The sequence below is a fragment of the Xenopus laevis genome, chromosome 6L, assembly GCF_017654675.1.
Source record: "Xenopus laevis strain J_2021 chromosome 6L, Xenopus_laevis_v10.1, whole genome shotgun sequence".
NCBI classification, from domain to species: domain Eukaryota; kingdom Metazoa; phylum Chordata; class Amphibia; order Anura; family Pipidae; genus Xenopus; species Xenopus laevis.
The window spans coordinates 34,491,192-34,511,675 of NC_054381.1; the positions used below are offsets into that span (position 1 = coordinate 34,491,192).

At 38.3% G+C, this 20,484-nt stretch overlaps 1 protein-coding gene across 2 annotated transcripts in view; it reads left to right on the plus strand.

Annotated features, from left to right (window-relative positions):
- Nucleotides 1-1,016: 1,016 nt before the first annotated feature.
- Nucleotides 1,017-20,484, plus strand: part of glcci1.L (glucocorticoid induced 1 L homeolog) — a 47,668-nt gene continuing 28,200 nt past the window's right edge. The window contains exons 1-2 of one of the 2 annotated variants that reach the window (XM_041565193.1): nt 1,017-1,541; nt 14,399-14,550. In XM_041565193.1, the coding sequence (XP_041421127.1) occupies nt 1,199-1,541; nt 14,399-14,550 (495 nt within the window). In that variant the 5' untranslated portion in view covers nt 1,017-1,198. 2 annotated transcript variants of the gene reach the window in all.

A 20,484-nucleotide genomic window follows, 5' to 3' on the forward strand; every position in this document is an offset into this window, starting at 1 on the left:
CGCCGACAAAACGAACGCGACAAGTCGGATGGAATCGCGCAGGTGAAGATATGATTGGACTGAATGAAAAGTCGGATTAACAACTACACAATCCGACTGTCGGATGAAGACGCTGCTTTCTGCGTCCACATCCAAAAGTTGTGTCGGATGTAAGGTAGTTGTTGCCACAGACTTTCCATTCAGTCCAATTATATCTTCATGAGTGCGACTCCTTCTAAGTTGTCGCGTGTGTTGAACGCTCGTGGAGTCCAGCCCAAACCCTGTACTTTGCACGTCCTTGTGTGCAATTCATCACATAGCCTGATCCAGCAGCAGGACTGGACTAGGCCCTGGCATTTCAACTGCACAGAGGCCCAAACAGCCCAATAAAAGTGACTGTATATGACATCTTACAGCAGCCCCTGTGGCATTTGCCAGAACCCACAGTCTGGTTCTGTCCAGCAGCATTTTGGCTCTCGCACAAGCCCAGCGCCCATTTCAGATGCGTTTACGTGAGTATTGCATTTGGGTTCATAAATGATCCCTAAGGTGTTCTAGTCCAATCAGCTGCACGCCTTTCTGACTCTATTGTCTTGTAACAGACTAGATACTTGTGTGGGTACGTTTATGTTACGTAGAGAAAATATACGATCAAAATGTAACTGCTACACGGCATTGCCCTATCATATACAGACGTGTGAACGTCAGAGAGCATTCACACAAGGACTCATAGAGAAAGTAAAAGTCGTGCTTAGGGCGCAAGGCGGCAGTGAGAGGCTTGTGGAAGGAGCCATGTGCATGAGGCTGAACTTCCCCGCACTACACATTGGTCCTCACACGTGAGCATCTCACTCACACACATCCAATCTCCAGCTCATTCTGTAAACGTCATTCGGTGTGTACACACGCCCCGCCCCATTGGCTGAGCCGTCCGTGTTTCTTTGCCGTATCATTGGCAGAGGGCCGTTACGTCGTACCTCTCCTGTCGGCTTTGATTGGCTCCGACGCGCCCACTCTTGCAGCTGCGCAAGCCTGCCCCCTTCCTCCTCACCGCTCTGTGACAGTCACCGGCCATTCTGGGGGGCAGCGGAGGAGGAGCTGCGTCACCGGCTGTGGTGTGACAGGGCGCATGGGAACAGGGCTCCTTATCGCTTCACCGTGGGAAGTTTAAACCTCTTCCCGTTTTGGGGGCTGTGCCCAGAGGGAGGTTAATCCCTGTATGTGCACTGACATGTCCTCCAATCACCCCAGAGTGAAACGCACCTCCAGTTCCCCTACCAATGGCCCCCCGGGGGCAGGTGCAGCAGCGGGCAGCCGTCTCCTTCAGCCTATTCGGGCTACAGTGCCCTTTCAGCTCCTGCACAGCCCCAGCCGGTCCCCTTCCGCTTCAGTCGGGAGTAACACGGAGCCCGCCCCCCCTAGTCCCTCAAGCTGCACCCCGCCGCCCCCTCTCCCCCTTGCCCAGCATCACACCTCGGCCAGTGAAGCGGTCGGAGCCCGAGTCCGCAGGAGGAGAAGCACTTCCCCGGACAGGAGGAGCGCAGGGTCCCCTGGAGGCAGAGGTGAGACACTTAATAACGTACATGCGCCTTCCAGCTGTTCCACAACTACAACTCTCAGCAGCAGGACGCTCTGGGAGTTGTACTCATGCCCTGACTGCAAGAACAGAGCTTGCTGGGAGTCGCACTTCTGCAACAGCTGGAGAGATATTAGAATTATTCTGGATTTCATCCCCCCCCCTTTTCAGCCAGTAACATGAAGTGATCCATAGTAATGCTAAAGCAGCAGCACATACCATTGGGTGGGGGGGTATATGAATTATATAGATGTGTGTGTGTATATATATATATATATATAGTGAATAAAGTACCCCCTCTTGTAAAATATAAGGATATTATAAGTTACCAAGGAGTTCCATGACCATATAAAAACACGAGGCCGAAGGCCGAGTGTTTTTATAAAGGTCATGGAACTCCGAGGTAACTTCTAATATCCTCATATTTTGCAACTGGGGGTACTTTATTTATTATAATACACACGTTTCAGTGAGTCATGTGACAGAAATGACATCAGAACTCACCGTTTATAACTGATGACATCAGAACTCACAGTTTATAAGAATATAATTTACAAGATATTCATGGCTTTTGTGTATTATATATATATATATATATATATCTATACATACACATATACAAGTTGTGAGACTGCTGCACACACTTCAAAATGAGATAATGCCCTGGTGCCAACAGAATATATATATAAATTTGTAGAAAGAGAGCTGTTGCATGCAACGGACTATACCCATTGAGGGTCGAAACGTCGATCCAAATAGAATTTATTTTTTTACCTTTTGACAAAGTCCCTTGCGTGCAACAGCTCTCTTTCTACAATATATACACATCCTTGAAAAAGTTCCCAAGAGGGACTGAAAGTTGGAGCACTGTGATGTGTGAAAAATAAAATCACTTGATTTACTAAAGGAAGTGCTGGCCTGGGAATGTTTTATTCCAAATTGTGAGTATATGATTGATATATGGCCGTGCACCCCTGAAATTGCTTTGTTGGAGTGCGGATACCGAAGATATAAAAATATATATATATATATATATATATATATATATATATATATATATATATATATATATTAGGGATGCACCGAATCAAGGATTCGGTTCTGGATTCGGCCTTTTTCAGCTGGATTCGGCTGAATCCTTCTGCTCAGCGAACCGAATCTGAATCCTAATTTGCATTTACAAATTAGGGGTGGGAAGGGAAATCACGTGATTTTTGTCACAAAACAATTTTCCCCATCCCACCCCTAATTTGCAAATGCATTGGGTTCGGTATTTGGCCGATTCTTTCGCGAAGGATTCGGGGGTTGGGCCGAATCCAAAATAGTGGATTCGGTGCATCCCTAATAATTTCTGTAATAAAAAGCACAAAAAAACTGCTGGGGTAGGCGATATAAGGTGCTGTCTGGCATCTCTGCTACTAAAGGTAAACTGTTCTAAATTGATATGTTTCTTATCTTTGTCCCTGCTGCGTAGAATCTCTGGGTTTCATTACAGGCAGCTGTTAGAATTGATACAATAGTTGCTAATACTCCAGAGATGCTGCTGAGAAATGGATCAACTACATGTTGCACAAATGTAACAGTTTAGGGCCTTGCACCTGAGCTATCAGACTCAAACACCACAGACAGAAACATTCAAATTTAATTTTACATTTTGGAAAAACAGTAAAAAATAAATAATGGAAAGTGATTGAAAAAAGTCTTTATTTTTGAGGAACAATCTGAAAACAACTCAACTAAAAAAAGTGTTTGGAAGGTTAACAACCCTTTAATTAGAATTTAATGGTCTCCAGCACAAAATGATATAAGCCCCCCCCCTTCCTAAACTTTTCATGTAAGACATTTGTCATAAACTTATATTGAACTGCTTATCAGTCAGTTTCTTAGTTCCGCTACAATTTTTAGGCTTTCCAGCAGTCACAGGTTCTGCTTCCTCTATACTTTTTGCTCCTGCTTTTCTGTATGGTTTATAGGGCATAGAAAAATGACTCCATGCTCACTATAACCTATTCCAAATCTGATGTGAATATGCCCTCTGTTCAGGGCCGGATTTACATAATGGGCGCCTCTGTCCCCTCCCCTTTATTCGTGCAAATTTTCTTCATTTGGACTGGAGCAATGGGGATTGGTGCATGGGACATTTAAAAAATTATTGTATCTCCAGCGCATCCCACTGTTTTTCAACCAATGTGGGTGTGGTTGCTCAGCATGCCGGCCCCCTAAAATCCTGCCACCCTAGACCCGGGCCTAGGTGGCCTTTCCACAAATCTGGGCCTGCATCTATTAGAGAATAATTCAAAGTGCTTTTCTTTTAGTCTTTGCATTTTGATCACTGTACTATTCCAAATGATAGAGGCGACCATGCACAATTCCTTGTACAGTTAAGCAAACTGCTGCTGGTGCTACTTTGTCTGCATGGACAGTCCTGTTTAGTCGATCATAAGAGAGACGACAGCTTAAAAGTGCATAGCAGCTAAAAACACCTTATTGAATTTTTTTTGGCCATGCCTGTTTTTTTGTAAAGCTTGCATCAGCTGCATTGCATATTAGTCACCTGATTATGGGTGTAGTTTGTTTCATGAACTGTAATGGATGGCAGTGCCCTGCAAGATTATGCTGCTATTTTTGTGAAGTAGCCTTCATTAAAGGCAATTTTGCAAAAATAACAAACTCTCTCTTGACCGGCGTTTCCCATAATCTGTGTGTGGCTAAAGGATCAGTATAGAAACTCCACTTAAAAGGGTTGTTCACCTTTGTGTTAACTTTTAGTAAGATGTAGAGAGTGATATTCTGAGTAGGGATGCACCAAATCCACTATTTTGGATTCGGCCAAACCCCTGAATCCTTTTTAAAAGATTTGGCCGAATACCAAAACCGAATCCTAATTTGCATATACAAATTAGGGGTGAGAAGGAGAAAACATTTTTTACTTCCTTGTTTTGTGACAAAAAGTCACGCACTTTCCCTCCCCAACCCCTAATTTGCATATGAAAATTCAGATCGGTTCGGCCGGGCAGAAAGATTCGGCCAAATCTGAATCCTGCTGAAAAAGGCCGAATCCCGAACCGAATCCTGGATTTGGTGCATCCCTAATTCTGAGACAATTTGTAATTGATTTTTATTTTTTATTATTTGCGTTATTTAGCATTTTATTCAGTAGCTCTCTAGTTTTGCAATTCCAGCAATCTGTTTGCTATGGTTCAAATTACACTAGCAACCATGCATTGATTTGAATAAGAGACTGGCATATGAATAGGAGAGGCCTGGATAGAAAGATGAGTAATAAAAAGTAGCATTAAAATGAATGCATTGCCTTGCAGAGCATTTGTTTTTTAGATGTGGTCAGAGACCCCCATTTGAAAGCTGGAAAAAGTCTGAAGAAGAGGGCAAATAATTAAAAAACTCAAAAAAAAAAAAAACTATTGAAAAGTTATTTTAGATTTGGCCATTCCATAACATACTAGAAACAAACTTAATTACTTTAAGTAGAAAAAAAGTGTTGCCTTTACCCCTTTTATGAATTTCAGGGTTATTAATAATTTTTATATTCTTGTGGCATAAGAGATAATGGGATATAAAAGTAAGTTTGCCTATAAAACAATGCTAAATGCTGTCCATATGAGTGTAGTAATTCATTTTGAAGTTATAGTTGACTGTGTGATTAGGTTGCCCCTTGTCCCAGCCTTCACCATATTTGGCCTTACTCTACTTTAGTGTAAATGATACATAATCAGTAAGTTTCCATATTTAGGCCTCTTATGTTAATGACAAAGTGATTATAAAACATGTGCACTGACATGTCCTCCAGTCACCCCAGAGTAAAACTCTGTTTTATTTGTTTTACAGTTCAAGCCTTGGTCATGGCCAGTCCACACTGATTCTAAATAGGCTCTAGGATTACAAGTACAGGTATGGGATCCGTTATCCGGAAACCCATTATCCAAAAGGTTCAGAATGACAGAATTATAATGAAATAATCCAAATGTTTAAAAATGATTCCTTTTTCTCTGTAATAATAAAGCAGTACCTTGTACTGGATCCAAACTAAGATTTAATTAATCCTTAGTGGAAGCAAAACCAACCTATTCGGTTTATTTCATGTTTACTTGATTTTCTAGTTTGTCTTCGTATTGACAAAACGCATCCTACAAGTCGGTTGTAGTCACAAGGGTCAAACTATAATGGGACTGATATAAAAATCTGATGTGTAAACGACATGGAAAATGTTCTATCCGATGCAACACGACTGTGTGCTGCAAACGCTGCATGTTACATCCTCATCCAACTAAATAAAATCTAAAGGTGTCTGACCGACTTTTATTTTCCATTGAAATACACTGACTGTCGGATAAAGATGCATGAACAAACCACAGCATCTGACTTTATCTGATCCGACTTTATATTCTAGCTATAGGGGGATCAGATTTTCATGCTGTTGCATTGTGTTATGTGCAGTTGCATGGCAAGATCAGAAAAAAACGGACCCACAAAATCTGATCAAAATTTCCCGTGTAGTTTTATCCTATAATGTAAGCATAGATGTGTGCGCTCTTAATAAGATTGGCTCTGTCTGCCCGTGGGTGTTATAAGAACATTTTGCAGATGGCTTTGTTTGTGTCATTTACAACTGTCATTGGCAACCTGTGTACAAATGTTAGCCAAGTGTGAGTTTATTTGGCATAGAGACCAATGGACTTGAAATGTCACTGCCTTTCAGATGTGTTTGTGTTACAAAGGTAAATTGTGTCAAGGGGCTGACCTAGTGAGTGGATGTGGCCCTGTAACTGGTTAGCAATTGGCTATGAATAATTATGATGGTATTTGCTTCTCTTTGGTTGAGAACCCCTTAGAGAGGTTATATGGGATCCGTTATCCAGAAAGCTCAGAATTACGGAAAGGGCGCTTAAGGGGTGATATGATAACTATGTATAAATATATAAGGGGATCATATAATAATCTCTCTAATGCTTATTTTACCAGTAGGTCTTTCCAGCTGACACAAGGTCACCCATTCCGATTAGAAGAAAAGAGGTTCCGCCTAAATATTCACAAAGGGTTTTTTACAGTGAGAGCTGTGAAGATGTGGAATTCTCTCCCTGAATCAGTCGTACAGGCTGATACATTAGATTAGATGGCTTTTTAGCAAGTGAGGAATACAGGGTTATGGAAGATAGCGCATCGTACAAGTTAATCCAGGGACTGGTCCGATTGCCATTTTAGAGTCAGGAAAGAATTTTTCCCCCTCTGAGGCAAATTGGAGAGGCTTTTTTTGACTTCCTCTGGATCAAGTAACAGGCAGGTTAAAAAAAGTTACTATGTAAAAAAAAAAAATTAAAAAAATTACTATGTCTCCGTTAGACTCCATAATAAAATAATGCAAATGTTTAAAAATTATTTACTTTTTCTCTGTAATAATAAAACAGTACCTTGTATTTGATCCAAACTAAGATGTAATTAATCCTTATTGGAAGCAAAACCAGCCTATTGGGGTTTAAATGATTTTCTAGTAGACATAAGGTATGAAGAACGAATTACGGAAAGACCCGTTATCCAGAAAACCCCAGGCACCGAGCATTCTGTATAACAGGTCCCATGCCTGTATTTGTTTTCAAGGCCTCTTAGCTCATAATGAGCTTACAGTCATAACAAAATATTGATGTGTTTGCCATTTAGCCATATATATCTAAGCCAACAAAAAATGGTCATCCCAAACCTTAATTTTGTTCTTTCAGGTGTACCCACCTAGAAGATCATTCTCCCCAAATCTAACCCTAACTGTCCTGCAGCCCCCCAGTCACTGCTCACAATGTGGGAACTGCCCTAATGAGCCATTCAGTTGCTGACACAAATCGGAAGCTGTATTTTTTTTTTGGTTAAATATTTGTCAGTATATATCAAGTTCTGCATACAAATTTAGTGTAGTTGAGGTTGTAAGTTTGTAACCTTTACACCCTTTCAGCAGCTAAATGGTTTCTCTATGTTTATGGTAAATTGCTTAATTTGACGAGGATCCAGAGCAGTGAGCTGTAACAACCACCACTTCCCCAAACAACAAACAAATGTGCTTAAAGGGGTGGATCACCTTTAAGTTAATTTTTAGTATGTTATAGAATGAACAATTCTAAAAAAACTTTTCAATTGGTCTTCATTATTGATATTTTTATAGTTTATGAATTATTCTTCTTCTGACTCTTTCCAGCTTTCAAATAAGGGTCACTGACCCCATGGAAAAAATGCTCTGTAAGGCTACAAATGTATAGTTATTGCTGCTTTTTATTGCTCATCTTTCTATTCAGGCCTCTCCTGTTCAAATTCCAGTCTCTTATTCAACTCAATGCATGGTTGCTACGGTAATTGCCACTCCAGCAACCAGATTGCTGAAACTGGACAGCTGCTGAATAAAAAGCGAAATAACTAAAAAAAACACAAAATGAAAACCAAATGCAAATTGTTTTAGAATATCACTCTCTACATCATACTAAAAGTTAGTCTAAAGATGAAAAACTATTTTAAAAAATCTGAACGCAGAGTTATTCAGAGGACAATGTATGTGCCAGGGTTTAGTTAGCCTTTTTAAAAGTACTCTTGTACATGGTTGACTAGTAATTGCAGTGCCCTGATTGTTTGCTATGGATTGCTAGCTCTGGTGCAAATTTTCTGTCTTTCATTGCATTGTCTCAGTATGATTTCTGTGCTGAAGTTGTATGTGAATGCACCAGTGCTTCCTCTCCCTCGCTGCTCGAGTTGTTACTAAGGCAGTGTTGATGTTTATTGTTTGAGGTTGTAACCACTGTGAATGGCTGCACCATAGCATTAACACTACTGTCTCAGCCATAGCCCATGTCTTTCTGAACAGTCACCAAAAGTTTTAAACTCAATGCTGTCTTTGTACCCCTTGCAGAATAATGCTATTACAATAATTACTGTACGGTACTGTAGTATTACAGTAATGTTATAAATGGGGTTGTTCACCTTTAAATTAACTTTTAGTATGACGTAGAGAGTGATATTCTGAGACAATTTGCAATTTGTTTTTATTTTTTATTATTTGTGATTTTTGAGTTATTTAGCTTTCTGTTTAGCAGCTCTCCAGTTTGCAATTTCAGCAATCTGGTTGCTAGGGTTCAAATTGCATTAGCAACCATGCATTGATTTAAATACGATATTGGAATATGGACAGAAAGATAAGTAATAAAAAGTAGCAGTGACTATATTATGTAGCCTTACAGAGCATTTATTTTTTTTTAAATAGGGCTACTACCAACTAGCCAACAGCCATATAGCAGATTACATCTGCCCTCTTTCCAAATGAATCTTCCAAATTTCTCCATATCTCTCTCCTTCTCTAGCCATATCCTATTTGACATGGGGATGCTGGCAAATCACAGCTCTTCTGCAACGTTGCCAGCCAGGAGGCCTCATTTAATTTTTCCATAATAATAAAACATATATAATTCTATCACACTTTAAGCAGAATTAAAAAGCAAGGTCCCACAAATGTCTGATTCAGCATTGGTTTCTGGATTCTGTCCGATGTCCTCTTGTTGGATACACTGCTATGCTCCTGTACAGGGCTTTTGGTTCAGTTAATCTACTAGTTATATTTCTGGCTGGAATTCTTGTGAATGCATCCTTTTCCTTTTGTGATGAATACTCTTGGGATCTCTGTTCTTCGTGCCCTGTTTTTTTAAAAAAATCATTTTTAGAACAGCTATAATTAACATTTGGTTGTAGAGATATGAAAGCATTTACCCCCGAATAAAGGATTTGGAACATACGACAGGTATGTATATGATCCTTATCCAGAATGCTCGGGACCTGGTGTTTTCCGGATAACAGATATTAACGCAATTTGGATCTACTAGAAAATCATGTAAACATTAAATAAACCCAATAGGCTTGTTTTGCTTTCAATGAGGATTAACTATATCTTAGTTTGGATCAAGTACAAGGTACTGTTTTATTACAGAAAAATAGGAAAATCATTTAAAAAAATTATTATTTGATTATAATGCAGTCTATGGGAGACAGCCTTTCCGTAATTCAGAACTTTCTGGATAACTGGTTTCCGGATAACTGATCCAATACATGTACACTCCGATGAAGAATACTGTTTGACAATTCTTGGCATAGGGCATTCTTTGCTTAGCTTGCCTTGAACCTTGGATGCAGATATTGTTTTGTCACATAATCAAGTCAGCTTTATATACCGGTATTCAGATGCATTGGAAAGAAATGACTTCGTTTGTGAAAATCTCCCCAGTGTGCCTACATGTTACTTTCATAGAGACTTGAATTTAGCTGCTTTTGGATATTTTGCACTGGAACCACTTCACTTAACTTTATTTAACATTTCTTATAATCAGCTGGAAAAACTTGAGTTTTTTTTCTAGCAGTAGTAATAATAATGCTAAAAGAAACAATATTATATTTAAAGTTTCACACAATTACAATGTTTTACTTGTTGGGATAACCCAAATGAAAATGTGTTCTTGGTTGTTTTATCTCCTTTGGGGAGCACTGTTTCCCGCAGGTGGCATTAGCGGCTAGTTACAGAGAGTTAGTTTCTATGTTTATGACAATTATGAAGACAACTTGGGTGCAGATTTATCATGGGTCGAATATAGAATTTGAAAAACGTCAAAATTCCAATTCAAAAAATTAAATCGAAGTTTTTTTGGCCGAATAGGTCAGTTTTAGATCAAATAGGTCCCTTTTCGATCAAATTTGAATCCTACGAATTGAAGTAATAGCGCATTCGAATCGTACTAATCTAAGTTGTTCCTTCGATTTTTCAAAGTCCACCAATCGACTCCAAATGGGTTTTAGGAGGTCCCCCATAGGCTAAAACAGCAATTCGGCAGGTTTTAGATGGCGAATGGACATTTAGAAATTTGAATTTTCAAATTTTTTTTCAAATTCGAATCGAATTTGGACTATTCCTTACTCGAAGTACACAAAAATTAGCAAAGAATTTCACTTCGAACTTTGATAAATCTGCCCCTTGGAGTCAGAAGACTCATCATTTTTCTTTGTGCATTCTCAGTAGAAATAGAGAAAAACAATTAGACCTTGTAAACCAAGCTCCAGATTTACCATAATAAAAAAGCTGTAGAAGCTGGTCACTCATACACTTTCTTGCTTTGAGCGTCCATCCACTAACATATCACCTTGTCTGTCCTCTTTGAAGGGTTGGTTCACCTTTAGGTTAACTTTTAGTATTTTATAGAACTGCCAGTTCTTAGCATCTCTTCATTATTTTTAATTTTTTTTTAATTATTTGCCTTTTTACTCTGATTCTCTCCAGCTTTCAAATGAGGTGTCACTGTCCCCATCTAAAAACAAATGCTTTGTAAGACTACAAATGTATTGTTATTGCTACTTGTTATTACTCATTCTATTTAGGTCCTCTACTATTCATATTCCAGTATTTTATTCTAATCAATGCATGGTTGCTAGGGTAATTTGAACCCTAGCGATCAGATTGCTGAAATTGCAAACTGGAGAGCTGCGGAATAAATAGCTGAATAATCAAAAAACCACAAATGCAAAGAATGAAAACCAATTGCAAATTATCTCAGAATATCACTTTTTACATCTTACCAAAAGTTGACTTAAAAGTGAACAAACCCTTTAAATCTTTAGCTTTACTTTGTCTACACTTGATCCTGGTTTCAAACCCCTTGACAGGTAAGAAGTCTCTTATAGATCACAGTCTCGACCTAGGAAAAAATCACTGCCCTTGGTTTCCATTAGTTAATACAGTGTTGGCATTATGGATCTCTTGAAGGCCGAAGCCCACAATCACATTTTTTGCTCTTTGCTGCTTTCTCAAGACAATAAATTTGACCTCAACCAAGCTTCAGATTTAATAAAAAATGAGTAGAAACAGCTGTCCTTGTGCAGTAACAGAATTACTACAACCTACAGAAACTACTATACAGTTCCCTTAAACAAATATATATCAGGGCTCTCCTTAACAACTAAACAGCTTAATAAAAGTCTAATAACTAATTACTCCGTACAACAAACCTAGATTTTACTATTTTATTTATTTATTTATAATACACAAAAGCCATGAATATCCTGTAAATTATATCCTTATAAACGGTGAGTATTGATGTCATCAGTTATAAACGGTGAGTAGTGATGTCATTTCTGTCACATGACTCACTAAAATTTGTGTATTATAATAAATAAAGTACCCCCAGTTGCAAAATATGAGGATATTAGAAGTTACCTCGGAGTTCCATGACCTGTATAAAAACACTCGGCCTTCGGCCTCGTGTTTTTATATGGTCATGAAACTCCTCGGTAATAATATCCTTATATTTTACAAGAGGGGGTACTTTATTCACTATATCTTTGGTGTGGACTGTGACAAAATGACTTAAAATAAGAAAAGTAATGTACAGTGGGGCATTACAGTAGAAGCGGACTGAAAAATAACAGCATAAATTAGGGAAATGTAATCAGAGTTTACAATAAAAGACAAATAACTCAAAAGCCACAAATAAAAAATTAAAACTAGATACAGACTGTCTCAGAATATCACTCTCTACATCATGCTAAGGGCAGAGACATATGCGAAGATTCGGGAAGATGGTTGCCCGGTGACAAATTGCCTCTTCTTCGGGCGACTAATCTCCCCAAAAAGCCTTCCTGCCGGCTAGAATCTAAATCGCGGGCTGGGTGGTGTTTCGTAAGTCGACTTCGGGGAACAGATCCGAGTGCCATCCCGTCTGCGATTTAGATTCTAGCCGACAGGAAGACTTTTTTTGGGAGATTATTCACCCAAAGAAGAGAAGATTTGTACCCGGATGACTAAATCTCCCCAAATCTTCGCATGTGCCCTTAACCTAAAAGTCAATTTGAATGTGAACAACCCCTTTCATAGTGCTTTGCATTAATTAGAATGGGTTATGGGTGTGTTATGTTATGCGTGTGAATATTATAGCTTCTGATTTAGTGTTAATGTCCCTTGCAATGTTTCCCAAGATAAATAGATTTGGTCTGTTGAAATGTATATATATTGTGTTTACAGTCTCATTATCTAACTGAAGCATGTGCATTTTTGTGAGTTCAACATACATAGCTCTATTTTAATAAATGTTGAAAGCTTGGTATAAGCAGGTTGAATAAAATGGAATCAGGTAGCTTATGCTCTTGTGTTTGCCCAAACCTGAATCCTACACACATAAAAAAGATTAAAAAAAAAATACTAAATTCCTTAGCTCAACTTAGGGCTTTTTATAGATCATTTGTAGTCAATAAAAGCTCTTTACCAGGGTTACCAAAGCATTTAAACTACGGTTGCAGAATGCTCTGGAAAATCATGTAAAAATTAAATAAACCCAATAGGCTGGTTTTGCTTCGATTAAGGATTAATTATATCTTATTTTGGATCAAGTACAAGGTACTATTTCATTATTACGGAGAAAAAAGGAAACCATTTTTTAAAAATGAAAATTATTTGGATAAAATGGAGTCTATGGGAGACAGTCTTACTGTGTTTCCGTTGGTGTGCACCGTGAATCCTACGATCCCAAGGGACTGTCCTTATTTTTTAAAATGGCAATTTTCTATTTCTGATTACTACTACTAAAAGTATATTATTATAAAAATGGTTTATTTACATCAGGGGTGTCCAAACTTTTTGCAACAACTGCCAGATTTGGTGAGGTGAAAATGTGTGGGGGCTGACCATGCAGCCTGACATTCTTTGAACCATTAACATCATTTAGCTCATTTAAATAAGGAATCGCGTAGCTGCAGCAGTAATATTTGGGCACATTAGCACACAGGCATAGACCAAGTGGCAGATCATTTCACTAATGTGCCCAAATATTACTGCTAGGCCATGATTGCACTGTGCTGGCGGCCGCATGATTATTAATTTCATGATGGAGGCTGAGGGCCGGTGTAAATTTGAAAACGGGCTGCATTTGGCCCCCGGGCCTGATTTATGAAGCAGGGTTTTACATATGAGCTGTTTTATGCAATATCTTTTTATAGAGACCTACATTGTAGGGGTATCGTTTTTCTTTAACTTTACTTTTACTCAATTTGTTATCCCCCCACCAAATGAGTAAAAGTAAAGTTTTTTTTTTTGTTTTTTTTTTAAATGTTTTTATGGCTTTAAAGGTGTTTTTGCACCTGATTCTTTATCATGACAAAGGGAGAGTGTACCCCCTTGAAAAGTTGATACATTTGGTGATACAATAAATGGAGTAAGCTCCCCAACTGCATAACATGAGCATGTGGAACTCTGTGTAAATTGTAAAGTATCAGTGGGACCAAGCCAGGACAACGGAAAGCCTGCACCACCAGTGAAATCTATGAAAAAAACAGGTGTGCGGGGAATCAATTACATTTATTACAGGCCAAGGTGCCTGTTACATCCCCTGAATACAATAGGAAAAAATGAATCAGGGCCCAGTAATGTTTCCTGTATGTTATGAGTGTGAAAGAGAGAACCTGAGGAAACTCACTGAGACATGGGGAGCGCATACAAACCTCCACCCATTTTGCACTTGGTCTCTAGACTTCAGCACTGCAGAGCAGACATACCAGTCTGTAAACCACTGTACTGCCCACCAGCACTGACTTTGTTAGTGCTCTTGACCCAGCACCACAGCTCTGTTGCTTATGTATATATTTATAGGAGTAACTGCCTTGCATAAACTGTGGTCTTTCATTTAATAGCTTCCATGTAATGATGGTCTGCTAATGTGAATCATTAGAAACTCCTGCTGTCCAGAATGATGGTATTTCTTGCATTCTGTATGTAATGAGCTTTGATTTTATGCTTAATTGTTTTTCCTTTTCCTTACTGTCCTGCAGCTGAGAGGTCAAATTCACTTCAGTTAAGAACATCGAATGCAATCAGGAGAACTTCTTCCTTGGATACCATAACTGGACAATACCTCACCGGACATTGGCCCAGAGACACTCATGTGCACTACTCTTCATGCATGAATGATAAATCTACGCAGGTAATGTCTTGGAAGTCTACATGGTTTTTATACCCCTGGTATCTGATTGCTATCTGTTCAGCAGCCTGAGCTAATGTTAACATTAGGACTATATTGTAGGTGAGCCCAGTTTTCAGACAGCAACTAGCTGTACCGGAAATTGTTGATGTGTTACCATATCCCCAAGGGGCTGATATATCAAGGGTCGAATAGAAAATTCAAATTTTCAAATTTTTTTTATGGTCAAAACTGTCAAATTCTACTAGGGAGGTATTCCACTTCGATTGTAGTTTTTAAAAAAATTCGAATTTGATTTTCGAGATTTATCATACGCTGGCCCTCTAACTCGGATTCAATGATTCACCACCTAAAACCTGCCAAATTGCTGTTTAGGTCAATGGGAGACGTCCAGGGATCAATTTGGAGTTGATTTCAGCCTTCCTGACTTTCGAGTTTTTGGGGTTTTTTTGGAGAAAAAAAACTTAAATCGAGGTTTTTAAATTAGATTTGAGTTTTCGGGTCGATCAATGCATCTGAATTTGAGAAATGTAATTTATTTAATAAATTTCGAATGGAGTTTAGAGGAGTTTTTATAGACTCGCATGAATTCAAAATTCAACCTTTGATAAATGTGCCTCTAAGTAATCCATGATTTCAAACCCCACCCATGGTTTTCCCACGCTGTGCCCATTTAGCAGCTAATGAATAGAGCTTCTCCATTTTGGATCCTTTCATCTGCCAGAAGTCTCCTGAATAGAGTACCCCTTGTAAATTCCAGATGTCTGCTGATGGTTAGCGTTGTTGTATAAGGTCAGTGTATTCACAGTATGCCTGAAGCATTCTGATTTGGAGACACTTACTTGTGTTTCCAAATAGCATTTAAGTGGCTTTCTTGCAGTATGGCAAAACCCTGAATTGCATCACAGATTGCTTCGGGTAACTCCAAATATAGTCAATTGTTTGATGGCCAAAACAGACCATTATTCATTTTCAAGTGTTAGTCATCTGCTGTGGGCTGCTTACTGTGGTTTCTATTGATGTCAGTGGAAATGAAACTGGATAAATAAAAAACATCATAGCCCAAATTTCAGGGTAAACCCTATTGTAATCCTCAGGAATTTTTTAACACTTGTACTACTTTACAGATACAAATTGTGTTTTATGTCTACTCATTGCATGGCTGGTATTGACTGTTGAAACAAAGTAGCTGTAGCCAGTTTGTGGGGGATTTTAAGACCATTTTACACAGGAAGCAATCATTCCTTTTAAGAGGAACACCATCATAAGGTATCATCTTTCTTCGCAGTTGAAGAACTGCATAGGGGCTGTAAGGGTAAAAGGGTTGCGATTTGGGCACATTTCTCTAGCCGTCCCATGCAACACTGCCTATATATTCTTTGGTACATTACCATTACATATCCAAAGTGTCACACAGACCTCTCCCACCAAAACATGAATTTTAACATTTTACTACTTAAAGTGGTTTCTAGGATGATCAGGAGATTGTTTAATTTTTGAAATTATTCAGGATGGGCAGGTTGCCAAATTGATTTAAACCAAGATGGGTTTAGTTATGCAGGTAGGTGTTGGTACTTGGTATTAAATTAGAATGCATACATAAGAGGAGGTCTATCCTTTTTCCTTGGCAAACTGTTCTGGACAGAATTGTAAACTGATTATCTGGCCATTGTTGGAGTTATAAAATAATAAACACACACCCACACACACACCTCTACTCCATTTTATCCAAATAATCCAAAATTTTAAAAATTATTTCCTTTGTTTCTGTTATAATAAAACAGTACCTTGTACTTGATCCCAACTAAGATATAATTAATCCTTATTGCAAGCTAAACCAGCCTATTGGGTTTATTTAATGTTTACATGATTTTCTAGTAGACTTAAGTTATGAAGATCAAAATTATGGAAAGATCCCTTATCTGGAATACCCCAGGTCCCGAGCATTACACACACACACACACACACACACACACACACACACACACACACACACACACACACACACACACACACACACACACAACACACACACACACACACACACACACACACACACACACACACACACACACACACACACACACACACACACACACACACACACACACACACACACACACACACACTGTATCCTGCCACAACAGACACTTTGTTCATATTAAGGCAGTTTATAAATACACAGGGGTGACTATATTAGAATGAAAAAACACAAATCATAAAAATAAATCCTGCCCTCTGGGCACTACTTTCACACATTGGGCGAGTTCTCACTACACTGGACACCATGTGACTACCAGTAAAAACACACGTTGGGGGTCATTCCTGTACTCACGGTACCTACTTGTGGGATTGTTCAGCCTCGTGGCTTTCCACTCGGTTTCTCAGACACTCATGGGTAGATTTATCAAGGTGTGAAATTAGACCTCACCACAGAAAACTCGGATGCTTGGTCAAATGCCCCTTCTACGTCTTGCAATGGAAGGCAGAACCCACAGCCCATCTGGGAGTTCCTTACACAGACATGTTACCTTCCTGCATTCTCAGTTGAAATACAGTTAAAGGATCCGTTATCCGGAAACCCATTATCCAGAAAGCTCAGAATTACGGAAAGGCCGTCTCCCATAGGCTCCATATTATCCAAATAATCCAAATTTTTAAAAATGATTTCCCTTTCCTCTGTAATAATAAAACAGTACCTTGTATTTGATCCCAACTAAGATATATTTAAGCCTTAATTGGAGTAAAACCAGCCTATTGGCTTTATTTAATGTTTAAATGATTTTCGAGTAGACTTAAAGGGCATGTAAAGGCAAAAAAATAAAATCCCATTTTTACTTTCTTTAATGAAAAAGAAACCTATCTCCAATATACTTTAATTTAAAAAATGTGTACCGTTTTATAAGAAACCTGACTGTATGCAGTGAAATTCTCCCTTCATTTACTGCTGTGGATAGGAATTGTCAGACGGTCCCTAACTGCTGAGCAGGGAAACAATCATACTTATGAACAGCAGGGGGAGCCCCCGCCTTACTTCCCAGCCATGCAGAACTCAAGCAGCTTTGTTTATGACAATCCCTAAGCAGCCCAGACCACACTGAGCATGTGCACAGTCTTAGTCTTGCAAAGATGTTTAACAAAGTTACAAGATGGTGACCCTCTGTGGCCAACTTTGAAAGCATAAATCATTTGTTTGATTAGGCTTGTGGTGCAGTAAGTTCATGTTTATATTTAGTATGCAAAATACAGCATTTCTAGCCTTATTCTATTTTAGACTTTACATTCCCTTTAAGGAACAAAGATCCAATTTACGGAAAGATCCATCCCAAGCATTCTGGATACCAGGTCCCATACCTGTAATATCATCTCACTACAATTAAATCATGGAAGAGCCATCACTTAGCAAACAATAGCCATAAAGTTGCTCAAAGTACAGCCCACATCAGGATCAAGGAAGCAACATATATTCCATTATGTATCTTGGAGGAGTTCATACAAATTGTTGCAGAGTTTTAAGATGATAACATTTGTCATAAGGAAGATAATAATAATAATAATAAATATATAATAAGCTCCTATAATAATGCATTTGTTTTTTAGGTATAGAAACGTGGAAAAGCACAATAATAATCCTTGTGTTGGAACAGAATTTGTAAAATCCTTTTAAAAAGAATCTAGAAAAAAAAAAGAGAGTTTGGGTGGAGCAAATTGGCAGTTACAGTACTTTCCTAAAGGCTCTTCAGTAAAAACCTGCCCAGTCATCTGGAGTTATTTTTGTGCTAAGTGTTTATTTGGATGAAAGAGCAGTAAGTGTTGTGTTAGAGTATAGAGTGCCTCCCAGCCCTGCCCACAGCCTGCCTGCATCAGGTAAAGCTTAAATCCCTTTGGAAAGTTCATTGCTATTAAAACCAGACAAAAATGATTGCAAATGTTCTAACATTGTCATATTCTTGCAATTTGTTGATGTTTTAGTCTAGCAATGAATTGAGAACTGAAACCCAGCAAACAGGATCTTAAATGCGAAGTGTTTGTATGTGTGTGTGTGTGTGTGTTGCACATTTTGCATCCACTCATGCCTATATACAAAAATATAACACTTTGGCCTTATCATTGGTGTTTGCCCATCACTGTGTGAGTTGACATCTGTCCACTCCCTATGACACAAAGTTCTTATTCTGCCGACAGATAGTGAATCCCAGCAGTGAATCCCAGCAGTTATATAGATGACATATTTATTAGCCTTTGTTAGTTTTGGTTCTTTAAAATTGGCATTTACTGATTATGTTCTGTGTTACTACCAATTTTACTACCAATACCAGAGTTGCCCACAGAAGAGCATTGTGTTAATGTAATGATTCTTCTTTGTTGGGGTCTTTCCAAATCGGCAGGGTGTTTGTTCAGCTCTGCCATGAAAAAATGTGACTGCTGACTGAAAGCTGTCAAGCCATTGGCATATTGTAAAAAGGCTTTGATAAATGTTCTACCTTGTGAAAAACACATGCCACATACATAAATTTGATAACATTTGAGGTTGTTCAGGATTCTCTGTTCAGATTTCAGATTTTTGTGAGAGTGCACAGAAAAAATATAACATTACTGGTATGGGATTTGTTATCTGGAAACCCGTTATCCAGAAAGCTCCAAATTATGGAAAGACTGTATCCCATAATGAAATAATCCTCATTTAAGAAAAATGTATTTCATTTTTTTCTGTAGTAATAATAAAACAGTACCTTGTACTTAATCCCAACTAAAATATAATTAATACTTATTGGAAGCAAAGCTAGCCTGTTGGGGTTATTTAATGTTTACATGATTTTCTATTAGATTTAAGAAAATTATGAAGATCCAGATTACGGAAAGATCCGTTATCTGGAAAACCCCAGGTCCCAAACATTCTGAAAAATAGTTCCAATACCTGTATTTATCTAATACAGGTATGGGATCAGTTGTCTGGAAACCCGATATCCAGAAAGCTCTGAATTACAGAAAAGTCATCTGCCATAGACTCCCATTTTATCCAAATAATCCAAATTTGTATTTGATCCAAACTAAGATATAATTAATCCTTATTGGAGGAAAAACAATCCTATTGGTTGTATTTAATGTTTAAGTGATGTTTAGTATACTTTAAGGGCAAGTCAACCTAATAAAAGAAAGCATTTCTAAGCAACTGTTAAACATTTTCAGTGCTTTTAAAGTTATTTATAAAAACAATTGCTATTGAAAGCAGCGTTTGCTTAACTCCTGGTCGTTACTTTTTAAACAAAGTCTTGGTTCCCCAGCAAAGACAATTCTGTTAATCAGCTGCCTTGTCTTCCATTGTATCAACAATGAGCCCCCAGGGCAGAGAATAGAAAGGGACAGACACTGCTTTCAACAAAAATACATATACAAATAGCTTAAAAGCCATAGCAAATTTGTAATGACTATACATTGCAAAGTTGCCTAGAATTGTTTTCTTTCTACATTTTTTTTTATTTTGGGGTTGACTTGCCCTTTAAGGTATAAAGATTCAAATTACGTAAAGATCCGTTATCCAGAAAACCCCAGGTCCCGAGCATTCTGGGTAATGGATCCACATTTCAACTTTAGCCTGCACCATAATTGATGGGGGCTTCTGAATCTTTGCAACAACATTACCATGTAATATTGCTGCATGTTTTCCGTATCATTCATATTTAACTCTGTCAGAGGAGGCCACATAAATAATTCATTGAAGACTGCATAGCAGCATATGAGATCCACGGAAATAGATTTCTCCCTGTAGGATTAGGAGGCCTGACCCTCATAAACCTCTTTTTCCCGTGGTATAAGAAATCAGCCATTCAGGATGTTTATTTTAATGTAAACATGCAAATATACATAGTCTGTGTTTATTTGTAGCCTCCATTTTTAAGACTGGGGCCCAGGCTTTTTCTGTTTAGTGCTCTTTCC